Source organism: Muntiacus reevesi, chromosome 4, assembly GCF_963930625.1.
Source record: "Muntiacus reevesi chromosome 4, mMunRee1.1, whole genome shotgun sequence".
NCBI classification, from domain to species: domain Eukaryota; kingdom Metazoa; phylum Chordata; class Mammalia; order Artiodactyla; family Cervidae; genus Muntiacus; species Muntiacus reevesi.
In genome coordinates this window covers 150,177,859-150,194,962 of record NC_089252.1, presented here as the reverse complement: position 1 = coordinate 150,194,962, position 17,104 = coordinate 150,177,859, and the positions used below count along the sequence as shown (strand labels likewise).

The following is a 17,104-nucleotide window of genomic DNA, read 5'->3' as shown; positions in this document are numbered from 1 at the left end:
TTGGAATCGCATGCTGTAGCTGTAGTTTTTGTGCTCTAATATGTAAATGTCTGTAGTCCCTTCGAGCATTGGTCTCAGCAGAGAATTTGCTAAATGACCTGATGAAACCAGTTATGGCTTCCCACTTAGGTTTTCGTCTTACAGCTTTATAGAATTATATAATGAAATAACGTGGACTTGCTGGGTAATGGAATTAAAGTGCTCTTGCACAATAAGTTCTGCATAACCCTCTCATTCATGAAAAGGTGCTCCTTGCTAGACAGAAACTTGCTGATTTCCAGTATTGTTATTTTTGTCTGAAGTTCTGTAAATACATGCTTTAATGTTATCTTTGAGAAATCTATGTAAATACTATAGTCTACAACATAGAGACTGTAAATTCTGTGTTATATATGTGCCTAGTGCTCTGTCGGCACTCAATAAATTTTAAGTAACATAAGTGATACTCATAATAGCCAAGGCATATTTTTCTTCCAGGCTCGAGACAGGATGTGACTATATATTAATGAGACTCGGCAATACAAGCCACACATGAAAACTCGTCTCATTACTTTATAGTCATGCCATGTATGTTTTTTTTAACCATAAAATGACAATAAAATGATTTTTAAAATAACAATGTTTTGGATAAGTGACTTCTTGTCCTGATCTTAATCACTGTGACTAAAGCATTAAACAGCAAAGCAAGCTACGAAGAAGCAGGAGGGCAGCTACAGGATCAACCACGTGGATCATTTTGACCAAACAGTAATAAAGGAGGAGAGGTAAGGCCAAGGCCAGAAGAAAGTGGGGAGTTCAGTCATCTGACAGGCTTCACTGGACTGAGCAGGAAGGCAAAATGGGAAGGACCATGTGTGGAGATTAATGTCTTAGTTAGAGACTTTAGGGCCTGTAAAGTGCTAAGGAAGAGAGAGTTTAAAGATGAAGGAGTGCTGGGCTTAAACTATTAAGAGAGCAAAGCTATAAATGCTTTTCACACAAAACTCATGGGGGAAAAAGTGTTGAGTTCTGGGGAGGAGCAAAGTGAATTGGATGTTGCTACGCAGAGAAGGGGTTTGGCCACCAAATAGGGGACCTAACGGCTCCACAGAGGTGGAGCCTGGAATAAAAGCACATGGGCTGAACCACATTTGGTTGAGAAAGTTCCAGGATCCCTGGACTATAGAATACAGCTTCCCTAAACTCATGAGGAAACCTTTTAGCCTTCGCTTCTCAGGATTCATTGACTTGAATTAGATATTATGCTGTTTACAGCTAGACTGTGCAAGATAACACTAGCCTGATTTTCAGGTTGACCCTTTAAACAAATTCACCCTTGCAGAGCTGTTGCCTGGGAACAGGCATCTTTCTGAGTTGTGCTTTATAAATTGGCATGGTTTGTTAAAATAGTGAAAACGGAGCTGAAAGCTGCCACCGTCTAATACGGAAAGCACAGTTTAAGTGTTGCACACGGTAAGTTCACTCTTGCACATTTCTTGTTATTTCTGGCTCCAAACAGAAGCACACTTTGTGATGCATAATTACGCTTTCAGTGGGGATATTTTTCTCCCTAAATTTCATGGATTTCTTTTCCCCACTGAAACTCGACTGAAAGAACTAAAGTGATTAAAAAAAAAAAGGTGGCTCCATCAAAAATCTAAACATTGGCTTTAAATTGCTGGCCTTCAAAAAAATTCTTTTTACTGTGAAATATAACACATACAACTAAGCTCTTAAAGAATAAAGCATTATGTAACTACCACCCAAACCAAGTAGACCTTGGTAGTCCCCCTCCTTCCACGGGCTTAGTCCTATCTCAGTCACAACCTCCTCCCTCTCCTGCATCAGTGACCCCTTTCCTGATTGTAAAGGCAATCACTCTTTTAATCACACTTGCTCACACCGTCTCCCCTTAAAATCAGTTGTCCCGTCTGTGCTCCCGCTGTACTTATTTCAGCCATTACTCCCACATGATGTGTTGGTTTACATCTTTGAGTTCAACCAAACACCCTTAGTCAAGCACTGACTTTGGGGTCTATCAATTCTAGGTCTGAACCTGGCTCTAAGTATCTGTGTAACTCAGTGACAGTTAATTCTTAATGCATCTCAATTTTCTCATAAAATAATTATTAGTTTGATAGACACAGTAACACAAATGTCTGACAAGGTGCCTGTCACAGCACAAGTTTAATATGCTATTGTACTAATCCTTTAGAAAACTGTGGTATGATTAAACCTGGTAATATGTGAAGAATCCAGTAATTCCTGGCACATAATAGATGTGCACAGTTTAATGAATATGTTCATTAAGACCCTGAAAATGAGCAATCTTACATGCTATCACAGTATCAAAGTAGGAACTAAAAGTAAACTAGAAGCTCAGTGAGGGACTATAAATTAGTACACTCTTCTCAGAGAGCAACATGGCATCATCTATCCAAATTAAAAATGTGTATTCTGAGATTCAAAGTAACCTTGTAATACAGATTCAGAGATAAAGTCAGTGTTCATTAAAACACTGCTTTTAATAAAACGTCAAAATGTAACTTAAAATGTCCATCAACAGAGGAACACAACATACATAGCCCTTATAAACTAGAATATGGACATCAGAGTATGTCTTCAATTTATTAAGGGGTATAAAAATACAGAAGTTTACAGACTATTATGCATGTGCTAGGGGAAAAGATTTGTGAAACCTATTTTCCTAGAGCCTTAAAAAGTGTTCTTATAAATGCTTTGGAGAATCTGGGAAAAATAACTTTCTGATGATTCTTTCTGCAGAGAACAATCAACTTAGGAAAACAATGGATTTTAAACTAAATGTAACTTAAGAAATTATACTTTTGTGTATACATCTTACAATTTTTTACAGAGAAATAAAAACTCTTCTAGGAATTAGTCCACAGAAAATAATCTGAAATGGGCATTATCTGTGTATAAGGAGGTTTACATCATTTATATTAGTGTAACTTATATCTTACTAATTTCATTATTTAGTAAAAACAGCTTAGTACCCAATATTGGAGGACTGGTTCCAGTAATGGTGTACCTGTGTAAGTGATACTATCTGGATATTAAGAACATGCTGCACAATAATTTTTATTAAAATGGAAAATTTTCAATACATCAAGTGAAAAGGATGTTACAACAGTTATGTGCAATTTGATCAGTGTTAACAGTTTTTACCTTTAAATGGTAGGATTAGGGGCTATTTTTCTTACTTTTCCCCTCTTCAGATTGCTTTTTAATTTAGTAAAAGCATTTCTAATTTCCTACAATGATTATATAATTACAAAAAATGCTATTACAATACATGGTTATAGCTAACTTCAAGCTTTCTTTACAACCTGGACATTTATGGAACTATGACGCTAGTCCAGCTACTTTGGTGCAAATCCAAGAAATACTGCAACCTGTCTGAAAAGTTAAAATGAAGTGTAAGTCATCATTTCCCAGGAATCTTAATAAAACATTAAAGACACTACTGTGTTTATCAAAAGAATTTATTAGAAAATATTACATACTACATATCTGTTTAAAGAGTATTGTTTCAGTAGACAGCACTCCATCCTCATACTACAAACAATGTCTCATGGACCATGGAGCAACCACTGTGCTTCTGGAGCTCCATCTTTTGGATGGAACATTTAGGCAGTACATACCGTGGCCATTTAAGGGAAGATAATGGAAAGACTGTCATTACCAGAGGGGAAAACAATCCAAATTTTGGAATGTTAAGTAACTAACTTTAGTCTCAAAATTCTAGGCATCACTATCGCCTAAAACATCAGTCAATGTGACTAGTAAGTTAGAGGGACCAAGGTTTCAAAGATCAAGTTAATACTGAATCTTCATATATAACGAGAAATCTGCAACCCCACAAAATGTTTTTAAGTTTGTACACATGCAACTTAATGTAAATTTCTGATAAAAGAATGGGGAATGTTAAAAAGCAATGTATTCTTTTTAACATAAAGCATGCACTTTCTAATACATTCTTAAATACTTCAGAGTTGATTCTAGTCCAGTAATATTCTTATTTCAAGTGCAGTCTAACCAGTACCCCTAACCAGATACAGAGTACATATCTGTTACTCAAAAAATGTGTATTAAGAATTCAATTAACTCATGGTACTGCTACCAAAGATATGAGACTTTAACTCTTGACCACATCATTTATTTTTTTCAAAACTTTTAAACATGTTTGCACAAGCTAAATGGTATAAAGCAAATTTTAAACTGTCATCCAACACCCAAATCTCACTGAAAGAAGACGTAGGAAAAATATGTTGTGTGATTAGTCAACTTAGGCAATTTGCTACAAAATTTTCTAAGTGTGAACTAGCTTTAATCCAAAATCGAAAGTTCACAGAATTGTTTTTTAGAAACAAAAAGTTCTAAAACTAGAGTCCAAAACCAAAACAAATGAGGTGTGTGTTGACAATTGAAACAGTCTTAATATTTTATTAGAAGAAATATACTTCCAAAACTCTTGCCCCATCATAATCTTAACATAAACTTTAATTAAAATATACATATAAATCAGTAGAACACCATATTACAAACGCCCAGAAATGCAGAATAAAGATCAGAAACTGCTTGGAAGTATTTCTAACACTTTTTGGGATTATACTCATAATCAAATAAAGATTATGAAGTAGTACAATCATTACTGGGGCCACCATTTTAAAATTCGCCTATCGAAGCTAGCACCAGGAAAGTATTACACACATAAACTGAGAAACAGATAATCTTTACTTCAGAAAAGCACAGTTCTGGAGTACTGCTTCCACTATTTACCTAGCATAATGGTCAGCCTGTCTCACTGAGGCATATATCTATCTGTGCGCCATTAACATCTGATCTGAAGTGCTTTCCAGTTATTTGGTATCTACTGAAAATTGTTACTGGAATGAAACATTTTATCATGGAGTTAACCCATTTTTTCTTTCAAGATGCCAAATAAAATAATAAGGCTAGAACATTTTAAACTTACTTTTAATAAAAATTAATATATTCTAGTACTAAACAAAACAAAACAAAACACCTCAATCTCTAGCCCCTGAAAGCCTAAGACGCCATTATTTAATTCCTCTCCTTTTTCCAAAACACAGGTTTTAATGTCTAGAATTTTGTAAAATGGTTACCAAATTAACACTTTATTCACTGTAGAGCATTTGGAGATTTCCCAAGTGTAAGAAGAATTTCATTAGTGATTAACACATGATCAACAACGTGAAAGCCCCTGAAGCGAATATCATTTTATTTTGCCTTAGACCCAAGGAAGGGAGGGTCATGACTTAAAAGCAATTCTCCAGTTGGCACAAGCAGTTTACCATTTCTGATGAGCAGAAGATATTATGGAAGAACATACAAGGTCAACACTTTTTCCAAACAAGTCTTCTAAATTCAACAGAGCTGAGACTGCCAAAGTTGTAAATGTAGCAAATCAAACTGCTTCATCTCAATTGGGGAAAAGAAGGCACAAAAGAAAAACAAGCAGCATAACTTTTATTTGGTGATACAATAGGTAAACAGTGTTCTAAAGTTCTGAACACTGAATTTTACTCGTGATCATATCTTCTACCTAAGCAATTTATTCAGATGTGTGCTTTAAAAATACACATTAAGAACCCCGCAATTGGTATGTTCTGTTATTAGAAATATTCTTCATGGTAATACATTATTTATCTTTCTATAATTAGAGAGAAAAATCATAAGACCATTTTTTATTTTTAGCCTGACAGAATAAATGTATTATATATATCTCTTCCAAAACCAGTGCACTCTGAAGTTTCTAATTTATGCACTCCACTGTTCAAATCAAAAACCTGTACATCTTTCAGTATCCACAGTATAACCCAGTCCTAGTAAAAATGCATATTCCTTTAAACCCTTTACTTTCCCTTGAATTTTATTGAGGTGGGGGGGGATGGAGAGGAGGAAAAGATATAGATACTGCGGTGCTGAACTATATTTATTTAGAACAAAACATTATATCCTACATTAAAAAAGATAATTTTATCAAAACCAAATTTCAATCACAGTTATGTATGATTTTCAGTTAAAGGTACATGTTGAAATTGCACTTTGCAGATATCTCGTCAGTGTCCGTTCTAGTGCTCGCCTTTCAGCACATGTTTTTATCAGCAGACATAGGTTCTTCCAGGGTTTTCTTTTGGCTTCCCTTCCGTGAATATTTGTATTTATCTACATAGGCTTTAACCAGATTTGCCACTTTTGTAGAATTTACTTCTCCACTCTTACTATGACACACCTATAAAAAGAAGACAGAATTTTTTTTCATACTTATAGGGATTAAAGGGAAAGTTCTTTGAAAAACAAATACCCCAGAGACATAATCAGACATTGTTACATGTTTTGTATCGCCTATAAGGTATATATTTCATTTTCTCAAAAGGTAAAAAAGCTGATTAGTAGAAGCTACCTCTTACTATTTTAGTTAGATTTAATTAAGCATTTCTTTATTAAAAGAGGAACATTCAAAATAATATGTACGTAACTCCACTAAAGCTATAACTTACTTTATCTACTGCTTTCCGTACAATCTCTTTATATTCTTCCTTGGTGATATCTTTATTTTGATAAAATGGCTTAATGGCCAATTTTACCTCCTGTGCTGCTTTTTCTTGAATTTGCAGTTTCTAGTAAGAGGAAAATGTGTAATTATTATTTGCCAAATCACAAACTTTCAAAAAAATTACTTAAAAATATAAAATTGAAAACACTGCACATTTACAAGAAACTGTTCCAATATTAGCATCATAAATACAAAAATACTTATTTACTAACACAAATCAAACATTTCTAAAAATAAACAAATACAGCCAATAATTCAATGGGCACCAACGTATGTAGAGAGAATTCTTTAAAATTGGAATTTAAGACTATCAACAATAAATTCCCTTTACCACTTATACAACAGAAAACTGTTATTTTTTTTATCATAATCATATGCAGAATTATGTAGATTGCTCTCAACTTTGAACTTGCCTTGTCTGTCTTCGAGCTATCTGCGCTGGCTTCCACTGTAACACTTACTTTGCTTTCTGCCAATTTTACAGCAGCATTAGAAGCTTTGCTGTGACTTGATGACGCAGTATTACCAGAACTTGGTCCCTGAACTGTTCCCATATTTCCTGGGGCTGCTGTCGGAGCAGGCAAGACTGGTGTACTCATGTTACTACTTACATGAGAAGCACTAGGAATACCCTGTTTTAAAGAGGTATCATCAGTTAATCAATTATTTGTACAAAATAAAAGACATTTAGTTACCTATTAGACATTAAAAAAAGAAAAAAATCAAGGCAATTTAATGCTTAAGTACTTAGGAGAAATGTGTATTTCAGGTAATTTGTATCTAAAGGACTGAAGAAAAATGAGTAACATTCTTAAATAGAATCCCATCACGTCATGATGACTTTCAAAATATATATGTATTGTAATGTTATGACAGTAACACTAAAACCAACAAAAAGGAGAAAAGCAGCATTAATGACAGTATCTTTCCTGTAAGTATCTTTAAGGTAGGTACCCCACTTTAAAGACAGAGGAAAATAAGACAGTGAAGTCAAATGGCTTGCTGTGAGTTGACAGCAGAAGAAGACATAAGATCCCAAATTGCCTCTTTCTGGCTCTTCCAACTATATCCTGCTGCCAGGAATCTAGAATTTCTGAGATACAGATATGAAACAATAAAGCAACACAACCATTACAAGTTGTTATTCAAATTTACTATATGCCCAAGAGGCACTTCTTTCTTTTTAGCACGACAAATTCCTGAAAATGAAACACATACGGTAATGCACAATGAACAACTTTATCTGGTGTCAGTCTGAGCAAGGCAACACAAGCTTTATCACAGTACCCAATCACAGCAAGTTCCCACCCCCTAAAGTCCAATAAAATAGGGACATTTTTTCAAGTGTCCATCACATGACTCTAGTTTGCCTCATAATTTGGTTTTCTTAAACTAACCAAAAAACTTGTTTGGATATCAGCACCAGCAAACATGTAGCTTAGATTTAATAACATGTATTCAATTCATTTTCTTATTTGGGACTGGGAGGTTTGGGAAAGGACAGTGAAAGAGGGGTTATAAAGATTTACCATAAGTCTAATCAAATAAGCCACTGTATATGGATATCCAGCAAGAAGCCCTTCCTTGAACATCCATCCCTAATAACTAGAAGTTTACAATGGCGAACGTTAACTACACTTGAGTGGCTGAATACATACCTGCAACTGCTTTCCATCTGGCTGTGAAGCAATGTAGCTGACTTGCTGGGATGGCGGGGGAGGGGGCGGTGGGGGCGGTAGTCCCTGAGATACACCGCTGGGAGCCGCCACCTGCATGAGAGGCACTCCCGTGTGCAGATGCAAGGGCAGCTGAGGATGAATGTTGAACGGACTGCGCTGGATGTTCATCAAAGGAGCAGGAACACCCACTGGATATGGAAACATGTTCACAGGCTGGTGGGGGCTCATGTGCTGCTGCATTGCATTCATCTGTGGCTGCATCATGTTTATAGGTAGCTGAGAACCATCACCTTGTTGGTTTGTTTGGTCTTTCAGGTTAGACTCTATCAAAACAAAAAGACTTATGAAAAAAATCATGTTACAAATTTCCTTAGAGAAACAAAGAGCCACTGGTTACTGTAAAACTAAATACCCAAATAATGTGGGGTGACTTTCTAACTGAAATAAACATTCAACTAAAATTATTTTTAAGAATGACTTCACACCATAACATTGGGCAACACAAGCAAAGAATCAGCAGCTCAAGAAACTTACTAGTTAAATAATCATAAAATTTAATTACTAACTTAGAAGGTTAATCACTTTTTCAAATCTTCAACAGCTCTTTTCTTACAAAAAGTCAAGTCAATGTCCTTAAGAAAAGTCAAGGAAGGATACATCTTTTTTAGCTGAGCGACTTATTAAACAACAATCAAAAAAATTCAAGTGCACACATCCAATATAAATGAAATAGAATTTAAATCCTGCATAGAATTACTTCAAATCCTTCTACTGTAGCAAATTATACATAAAATATTTAGGTCTTTGGCAAGGTTGGGGGCAGGCATGGGGTGAAAAAATAGATACTGAAGTGTTTATTACATAAGATGAAATGAGGTTCAATTTAGCATAAAACTATAAACAGAGATCACTTCAATTCATACAAATTAGGTGTTAAATTTATAATCTCTTTCTTCAAATAAAAGTGTTGATAAACAAACACGTTACCCTGTTCAGCTGTTTCCTCGTCCTGTCTCATCCATCCAGACTGTGGGCCTGAAGAGCTCCTCCCTCGTCTCGAGTAATAGTTTTGTACATCTGCTGGCAGAGTCTTTCTCACAGCCCAACTTGATGCAGATGTCCACCCCGACCTATCGGCTGGTGTATCAAAGGAGAACTCTTGCTCACTTTTCCGTTTATAGGGTTGCTGCTCCACAAATTTGAAAGTCTCATTCCCTGAACTATTTGAATTCCCTGAGAGGGGTTTTCGGTTTTGCCACCTGTTTTCATTTTGATCTGTATAGGCAAAACCACCTCTATGGTTACCTCTACCACGGTTACCTCTACCACGGTTAGACATCCAAGCTGAACTAAAGTTTTTATTCCAAGAATTCCCTGAATTCTCATTTCTATTTTCTTCCCAATGAGAATCTTTTAACTTTTCTGGATTTCTGGTCCTCGGATCAGGCCCAGAATTTATTTTTTCTGTTACCCAAGTGGGACAGTCATTTCTATGTTTGTCAGAAGAATTTGAATCATCAGCATCTGGACTGATGTCATTTTTTTCTTTTCTCGTATTTTCATTCTGTTTCTCTGAGTCACTCTTTCTGTATCGATCATTCCCTCGTGGACATCTCCAACCATCATTTGCCCATCTTTCTTTCCATCGAGGAGAGTAACTGTTCCTGTCATTTCTACCAAATGATGAACCCTTACATTTTGTTCTAGATCTTGATGGTGACCTTGACCGTGATCTGGATCGAGACCACCTTCTCATTCTCCTTTCTCTATCTCGGTCTCTTCTCGACCCATCTCTATCACTCTCTTTTTCTCTGCTCCGGGACCTGGATTTTTCTCTTGGGGAGGAATCTTTCACTCTGGACTGAGATCTTCTGTTCTCTCTTTTTGGGGAGAGTGACTCAGATCTTTTGCCTTCCTTAGCATTATCTCTTTTTGGAGACCGAGACTGAGATCTCCTCCTTTCTCTTGCACTATCCTTTTTGGGGGACTGAGAACGAGATTTTCTCCGTCCTCTAACAGATTCTTTCTTAGGAGACGGTGATCGAGACTTCCTGCTATCTCTTCCAGTTTCTCTTTTGGGAGACGGAGACTGAGACCGCTTCTTTTCCCGGGCAGGGTCTTTGTTGGGAGACCAAGTTGTAGACGGAGAGTGAAATCTAGATCTTCTCGTACGAGGCTTTTTGGCTTTATCTGTCACATCTACTGGGTTTTCAGATGGTTGAGATACAGTTTCAACCTTTTCATTTGCAGGATCAGAAGATGACATATTCTTTTGGGAACTGTGCTCCACAGAATTTTCATTTACTTGTTTAGCATCAGCATTTACAGATGGTTCGATTTCGGATTCATTTTGGTCACTGCAAAATGAATCACATTCCATAGGTATCATTTCATTATTATCCTCACTAAAATGCTTCTGAATCAGTGCAACGTGGGTTTTAGGCAATTCTGTAGATCTGGGATGTTCAACCAAAGATTCAGTCTTTTCTTCTAAAGATTTGTCCAATTTGGTGTTAAGATTTTTTTTTAATAAACTATTTTCAGAGTCTTGAATACTATTGAGAGTTTCATTCCCTGAAGTATCACATGTTGCAATTATTTCTGCATCTTCATTTTCAACATGCCCAAGCAAATGAACCTCTAAACTCTCAACAGATTTTCTGTCCACTGCTTGTATAACTCCACCCTCAGAAGATTCTAATTTGGGACTGTCAATAAGCTGTTCTGTTTTTACTGTAGAATCTCTATGATCAGTAATATTTACTATAGAACTCTCCATAACTTTTTCTTCATTAACTATTGACTCCGCATTCTCAGGTAACTCACCTAAGCTTGATGCGGGTTGGTACACTTCAATTTCAGATCCTGAACATGTAAGAGAATCATTTGGAGCATGATCTATACATATATCTGCTTTTATTTCTGATTCTGAAGGTTCAACTATTGGGTCTTGATTTTCCAACGGATCACTTCCTTTTTCGGAAGTACTTGCAGAAATCTCACTTTCCAGACATAAAACATTAACTTCTATACCTGTATTCTCAACTTCTTGAATTTCCTCCTCCCCTCCAAATAACACAGGAGGATCTTGGGTACCAGACTCAGAATGTAACATTTCTACTCTTTCCTCTGTATCATGGGTCTCACCACATTCTTCACTCTCTTTTAATGGCTCACTGAAACTTCTTAAACCATTAGCAGACTCATTTTCTACATTTATCTGCACAGTGTTAGTACTTTCTACATCTGATTGGTGTTCTTTCTCTAACTCAGGTGGTATGTCAGGTTCTGCTACTTCTTCATCAACTGAATCACTGGAAGATGATTTTTCAGGGGTAGGCACAGAGCTTCGAAGTTTCTTTTTCAATAAAGGTAGTTTTCTTCCTCTTCTTACAGACTTCCGTTTTGGAGCCTGCCTTGTTTGCTTCTCTGACTCACCTGAAGAGGAAACACTTACAGATGGATTATTGTTATCTGGGGCATCACACCCAGAAATATTTGATACTGGGGATCTCTGAGACTGACTGACTGGTTCAGCTCTTGTGTTACGTGTAGATCTTCTTGTAGGTGTTGCTGCTGCAGGTTTTCGTCTTGATCCTCTGGTGTTTGAGGTACCAGAAGTTTGCTTCTTCTCTTCCCCTTCTTGAGTATGTGCTAATGCATAGCCTTTGCAAGAAGTACCTAATAGTATACAAAAAGGAAAAAGTAAGTATATGTTTCATCAAGTGATAAGAATTGATAGAATAAGCTATATTTTATTTTAAAATATGAATAAAATAGACATCTATAACAGAGTAAAACAAAATATACTTGTGAATCAAATTATTAATAAACGTATAGCTACTAACATCAGAGTTAATACCAATTTGTGAAAGCTACTGAAATGAGTTATCCCAAGATTTGAATCCATGTAGGCAATTCTATAGTGAAAAAAAAAAAGAAAATTTTTGATCTGTTAATTGCCATTTGCTTTATGAATCACTATTACCTAGGCAAAAGCAGGACACAACAGCTATCCACAAATAGTAAAGACTCAAACTATTTGTTCATAATTCATAGGAGGTATTACTTCTAAAAATCAGTGGTTTGAGCCCTGAACCTCTAAACAGAAAGGAAACTTCTAATCAGTTCCTCAAAGACATGAAGTTGTAATTTCTTAAAGTAAAAGGACTTTCTAGTTGCAACAATTTTAAAGTCAAGTCACTGTACAAATATTTATAGAAATATCTAGGACTCATTATCCATACCTTATTTTACAGCATATCTAAGTCGTCAAAACTTATACTTTTCATGAGACTGAAAGAGGCTTGGTAATTTTTTTTTAACTAGAAAGAAATTTAAAAACTTTACCAAAATTTTCTAAAGATATGGTACTTGTTGGAAGAATAGTTCTTGGCAACACAGAAGAGATGAGAGGAAGGACTTCTATTTCAATATTGCAGGGTATAAAACTAATTCTGAAAATTTAAAACAAAATAAAGACATTTTTGTTTAAATAATAAAACCAGCAATTTAAAAGTATTAATTTTCCAAATAACCTAGAAATACTAAAATATATGTGATTAAATTATTTTTTGCCAAACAACTAAAAAAGTAAATTCAAGGTTACTCATAGTAACCACGGTGGCTACCAACTGGCTACAAAAAATAAAAAGATAAAAAACTTTCTAAAAGCATGCTTTTTCAATAAATTAATAGCAAAGTGTTATCAAGGGCAATTTAATATATAGTAGTTGATTCTCATTTAAATAAGTTAATGCAATTATTTTGTCAAGAATTTTAACTTTTTTTCACTACTTTAAAAATAACCAACTTGGATAATAAAATGTAGATAAATAAAATACACAAATGAAATGTACAGATTTTAAGTGCATAGTGTGATGACTTTTGGCCAATGTATAAATACACCTGTATAACCACTACCCCAAACAAGAAATAGAACATTTCCAGCATCCATAACATTCCCCATCCTATGTCCAGGCAACCAAAAAGATAATTGAGCTGAGTTAATCGGATCAGGTTTTAAAGAAATTAGCAAGATCAAAGGGGAATCAATCCATAAATAAACAAAAATGTAAAAAACTGAAAGGAAAGCTACATCACTTGAATTTTGAATTTTTTGTTAGATTTATGTTTTTATGGCATATATCAAGGCCAAAAATATCAAAATACATTTTTAAAAAGGAAAAAAGAACCGCAACTGATTTCTATTGCTATGGTATATGCCAAAATTCCTCAATCTGAGGACGATGGTTCTTCAAAGTTCCTAGGATCCCTCTGGACCTGCAAGACCCCAGTTACTGCAGCCATACCAAATCCTCTCAGCTTGTTCCTACTCTGACTCATATCTGTTCAGTCAGGTCTCCTAACAAAAGACTATCTCATCCAGTCTAAGGTGAGGTTCTGGAGGATGAAAGAAACTTGAAAAACAGTGTGCATCTTGCACATAAAAAATATACAGCTCTAAGGGAAAATTTCATATTTTACATATCTGGACCTTGTCTAATTTTACTTATTTATATTCCACTGTTACTCCTAGAGAATGAAGGCCCTATGCAGAACTCCATTACAGTGATATATAAAAGTTAAAGGAATGAATATAGAACTCTGGCAAGGAACTCAATCTTTACATAGGAGCTTGACTTAAGTACATATCATGTACCTAGCAACCAATGTGCTAATATTTTCAGGGCTTACACTAAAAGAGAAAAGGCTGGGCTATATAGAGAGTCATGAATGCCAGGGCAAAGTAGGGACTTGATCAAGCAGTTGTTTAGAATAACAGTTTGGAGATGGAAGTGTCATAACAAAAGCAATGCTTCAGCTAACAGCACACAGGGAAGACTGGAATGGAGTAAAAGATAACAATGCTATTACTAATAATGAACCTTGTTGTTTAGGTGTTATCCCTGTTAAAGAGATCAAATATTTACATTATTAAACAAACAAATACAATATTCTTTATTTTTCAAGGGGTTCCTTAAATAGAGACCTTTCATTAGGCATCTGAAACACCAAGATTTAATTAAACAAACTTTCTTAGAAATATAACTGTTGAATATCTCTGAATATAAGATATTACTATCTTATGCACACATTAGCATTTAAACATTTTAGTAAACAATTTTTTTACCTTCCAATTCCAGGTAATGTGTCAGGAAACCATGACAATTCCAGTTCCTGTCTCTTCTGCCTAATCAAAGCACTGACTTCATTGATGTCTATAAATTCTGTACTAAAAGATAAATTTTAGATCCCCATCAGAATTCCAAAATTTTAAGTTCAGAATAACAATTGGGTTATATCATGAATAACAAATTTTAATACCCAGCATTATAAGTCACATTAAAAAAAAAGAAACTTTTTCTATCTAAACACTTTTCAAAATGGACCCATTCCTAAAGTAACTTAAATTTTTATATTACAAATAAAAATGGAACTAATCTGACTTGTGACCACTTTTAAAAAGTCAATTCAGACTAATATTATTAGTATTGAAAAAAAGAAGTAATACTATTTCTTTCCCATGAACCAAAGCTGCAAAGAGCAGTTCAAGCCGAAAATTCTAGATGCAATAGTTTCCCATCTAAAACTATGCATAAGACAAAGGAAGAAAATAAAGGAGGCATGGTTATTTTTAAAACCCAAACTAGGCAGAGTTCAGTTTTTTAAAAGGCTACTCAACTGTAATTGTTTTCTTTGGCACCTTGCCAATCTTTAAAGTTAAATCACAATCTTAATCTATCTTGTTTATTCAACCAGCTCCATTATTTTTAAACCTCAACTTAATCTTCAAATTCCACCAATATCTACACAGCATCTATCATACAGTCACAACGGATTAAAAAATGACTGGGTCTACTCTTAAAGGGTACCCCCATAATTTAACAACTTAACAACTAGAGTACTTCTCTATCATATACAAACCTTGTGTACAACTTAATTTATTGGTAAGGAAAAGGAAGCCCACTAACAGTCACTGAATAATAGACGGTCACAAAATAAGGCTCTCTTTATTTGCCAAAAGAAACAAAAACAAAAAACAACATGGGCTTTCATAATGTTGTTGAGCCAAGTTTAAATTTCTACCAGAAGTTAACTGCAATAAATAAAACATCAAATATAAAAATAGCATAAATTAAAAGTAAAAAGTACTAACCAGTAAGCCATATAGGCAAGAGAAGACTCTCCAGTGTGACTGGGAGAAAAGACATCGGAGAAAAAACTCCTGAAGCGCTGATTCGTACATGGATTTGATCCTCGAGGCTAGAAAAGTAAAATGAGGTTTTGGCGAAACAGCAAATAAAACCACTTCCATAATAGGTAAGACATAGTTAAATATTTTGATGTACCCGAGGGACCACAGTTGTGTACCAAACAACCATAAATTGTTATTATCTAAGAAAAATATTTTTTCTTTATTTCAACAAACCTTATTTGTCTTTATTACTGAATTTTTCTTTCCTCCCATTTCATTGTATTTAGAGTTTCCTGTACAAAGACACAAAAAGATTTTGCCTTAGTTTTTATTTTAAAAGGTTTTAAACCAGTACTGATACTGGCATATTGACAAGAGAAGGTTAAAATATGTATAAAAATTGAATTTAAAATAATAGTACTTGCATTTATATAATTTTTCCAAACGCTAGTTTTGTCTTGTTAAGCCACAGACAAAAGGAAAATACAAGAGGCCACAATACAGAAAACCAGAGAAGCATGTAAAATTGCCATGCCTAGGGCGCTAAGCACCAAAATTTTAGTCAGCTTATTCTGGCACTTACGTGCAAACTTAAACTCTCCTGAAATATTAAGCATATAAAAGAAATAAAATTATTTAATATCAGTAATACACTTAATATGTCCTTTCCAGTTACGACCTAAACAACAGGTACTATGAACTCACCTCAAGTAGGAGCTGACCAGGGGAACTGAAACCATCAGCCCTTGTCAACCATAAAGTACCATTTAATCACCAACTTCAATATGTACCCTCACCATCCTCCTCCAATCGTACGGAATTAGGAAAAGTAGAACTCTTGATTAAAACAGCTTTCTGCTATAGCAACGTTTTTGGTTGTATTGCTGACAACTTATTTTTTGGTTTTACATGTCCATTTCTATGGATACGTTCTCCTAGGTTAAGAAAGATAAAGTACAAATAGCTCCTGCTAACCACAAAAACTGTTAAAGATTGCTGCTCTTGGTTTTTCTTTGCCATCAAGTCTGTCTTATTAGTCATCTCCACCTACGAATACACTTGTCTGCAATAAACTGATGCTGGTACTGCCGTTGCTCTCTCCCTAGAACTCTGGGTTAAGTCTACAGAACAAACGACAACTGGTCTTTCAATCTCCAGCCAAGCTTTTCTCACAAAGGCCAATCTAACTTTGTTCAAAATAAATTGGCCTAACTGGGAGGCCAAGTTCCTGCTACTGCAAGATCATAAGTATTTTGGGTTTCTTTCATCAGTCCAGTGGGTAATAGCCTACTTTCTACTTAACAGCATACTAACTTTCTGTTAAGTTACTTATACAACAGCTGTTTGTTTCACGCTATTACTCACCTATCACACATGTCCTACCCAGAACAGCTGTAACAAATGATATTTCATATTGGGGAGAGGACATTTTCATATTGCCAACATTCGCTGGATCATCAAAAAAGCAAGAGAGTTCCAGAATACATCATTTCTGCTTTACTGACTATGTCAAAGTCTTTGACTGTATGGATCACAATAAACTGTGGAAAATTCTGAAAGAGATGGGAGTACCAGACCACCTGACCTGCCTCTTGAGAAATCTGTATGCAGGTCAGGAAGCAACAGTTAGAACTGGACATGGAA

The 17,104-nt window shown here is 35.1% G+C and overlaps 1 protein-coding gene across 3 annotated transcripts in view; it reads right to left on the bottom strand.

Moving 5' to 3' along the window:
* Positions 1–3,467: 3,467 nt before the first annotated feature.
* Positions 3,468–17,104, bottom strand: part of SCAF11 (SR-related CTD associated factor 11) — an 89,820-nt gene continuing 76,183 nt past the window's right edge. For 2 of the 3 annotated variants that reach the window (XM_065934567.1, XM_065934569.1), the window contains 9 exons: positions 15,695–15,753; positions 15,422–15,528; positions 14,396–14,497; positions 12,613–12,719; positions 9,250–11,943; positions 8,242–8,585; positions 6,997–7,215; positions 6,528–6,647; positions 3,468–6,259 (listed from right to left, as the gene is read on the bottom strand). In XM_065934567.1, coding sequence (XP_065790639.1) covers positions 6,113–6,259; positions 6,528–6,647; positions 6,997–7,215; positions 8,242–8,585; positions 9,250–11,943; positions 12,613–12,719; positions 14,396–14,497; positions 15,422–15,528; positions 15,695–15,753 — 3,899 coding nt within the window. In that variant the 3' untranslated portion in view covers positions 3,468–6,112. The remainder of the gene's footprint in view (positions 6,260–6,527; positions 6,648–6,996; positions 7,216–8,241; positions 8,586–9,249; positions 11,944–12,612; positions 12,720–14,395; positions 14,498–15,421; positions 15,529–15,694; positions 15,754–17,104) is intronic. The other variant, XM_065934568.1, reaches the window with a different exon arrangement.